The sequence below is a fragment of the Myotis lucifugus genome, unplaced genomic scaffold (genome assembly GCF_000147115.1).
Source record: "Myotis lucifugus unplaced genomic scaffold, Myoluc2.0 scaffold_2754, whole genome shotgun sequence".
Classification (NCBI taxonomy): Eukaryota; Metazoa; Chordata; class Mammalia; order Chiroptera; family Vespertilionidae; genus Myotis; species Myotis lucifugus.
In genome coordinates, this window is record NW_005873802.1 from 11,370 (window position 1) to 12,816 (window position 1,447).

Below are 1,447 nucleotides of genomic sequence, written 5' to 3' on the forward strand. Positions count from 1 at the left end.
AATGGAAAGTGAGAAACAAAAATACGAAAAAGAAAAGACTGTCAGAAAGATAAATTTTCCGGAGTAAACCACTTTTCGGGGTGACCCCCTCTTCCAGGAGGAATCCATTTTCCGGGGGTGGAGCCATTTGGCCGGGGTGATCCTGTTTTCGGGGTTGAACTTTGCGGCCCGCCTACCCTTTGTGGGGGGGTGAACCTGTGTGCGGGGTGAGCCTGTGTTCCCCCCTTGCCGTGTGCGGGGTGAGCTGTAGGGGTGAAAAGGCGGCCTCCGCCTGCCTGTGCAGAGTCCAAGGAGCATCGCCCCGAGGTCACCATCTGCGGGGAACCCCCCTCGGCCGCTCACTCACCAGCTGGAACTCGCTCCTGCGGCGGTAGGCCTCCCGGATGCCCGAGTCCCCCCAGAGGGCGCGCAGGGCGGGCACGTAGAGCTGGAAGGTGGCGGGCTCCACGGGCAGCCCCGCCTTGTTCTCGAAGGCCATGAGGAACATGCCGTGCTTCTCGTTCTCCGAGTGCTGCCAGGGGATGCCCAGCTTGTCCCGCGCGTCCACGAGTACCTTGGAGCCCTGGGGACAGAGGAAAGGGCGAGTGAGCTGCAGAGGCCGGACCACGCGGAGCCGCCCAGCGACGACTGCGACAGCAGGACACCCCGCTGTCTGCCGTGCCACCCACACGGCCCTCACGGCCCGCGGGCTGTCGGGTCAGGCGCGGATGCCGTATTCCTGGGACACGACTGTGCCATGCGGTTACACACCAGGCAGCAGCGTGGCCTTTGCTGCCCTCACCGGGGAGGTCCTGGGAGGACACGCCTGGGGGGAGACCTGGCCACCCCGAGCACAGCCAGCACTGAACGGGCCACGGCAGGAGGCGGCAGTGAGGGAACCACTCCAGCATCACCAAACCCAGACCCACCGAACCCGCCTCAGCGGACGAGACTCCGCACCACACCCCGTTCCCGCGGTCCAGCTCCCGGTGTGTAGCTGGCGGTTCCCCGACAAAGCTCCCCTCCTCCCCGGGCAGAAGGGGCAGTGCCGCCTCCGCGTGGCGCCACCTGAACTGCTGGGTGGATGGGAGCAGTGACCCGAGCCTCTCCTGGGCTGCGGGCCTGCCCGGCTGCTCAGTGCGGGAGGGGAGGGGGGCAGGGGGGTGGGGAGGGGCGCTCCTCTGCCAGGCGACGTGCCCTCCCCACGCACCACAGGGAGGGCGGGCTGGGACCCTCGCTGCAGCAGCGCGTCAGGCCCGTCGCGAGCAAACAGGACAGAGAGGTGCTCAGCTCTCCTTCCTCTGCCCACACCCCTGGGGCCGTCCATCTCCCCGCTTTCTCTGACGACATCTCAACAGGCCCCCCGCCCAGAACCGAGAAAGATGCCTGCACAGCCAGGTGCACGCAGCGGGCAGGGCGCTCCACCTTGGGCCCTCGGAGAGGGGCAGCTGCTCAGGACCTCGGCGCC

At 67.3% G+C, this 1,447-nt stretch overlaps 1 protein-coding gene across 1 annotated transcript in view; it reads left to right on the forward strand.

Moving 5' to 3' along the window:
• Positions 1-314: 314 nt before the first annotated feature.
• LOC111824595 overlaps positions 315-1,447 on the forward strand; it is a 3,399-nt gene continuing 2,266 nt past the window's right edge. Inside the window, exon 1 of the mRNA XM_023749094.1 lies at positions 315-968. Coding sequence (XP_023604862.1) covers positions 477-968 — 492 coding nt within the window. The 5' untranslated portion in view covers positions 315-476. The remainder of the gene's footprint in view (positions 969-1,447) is intronic.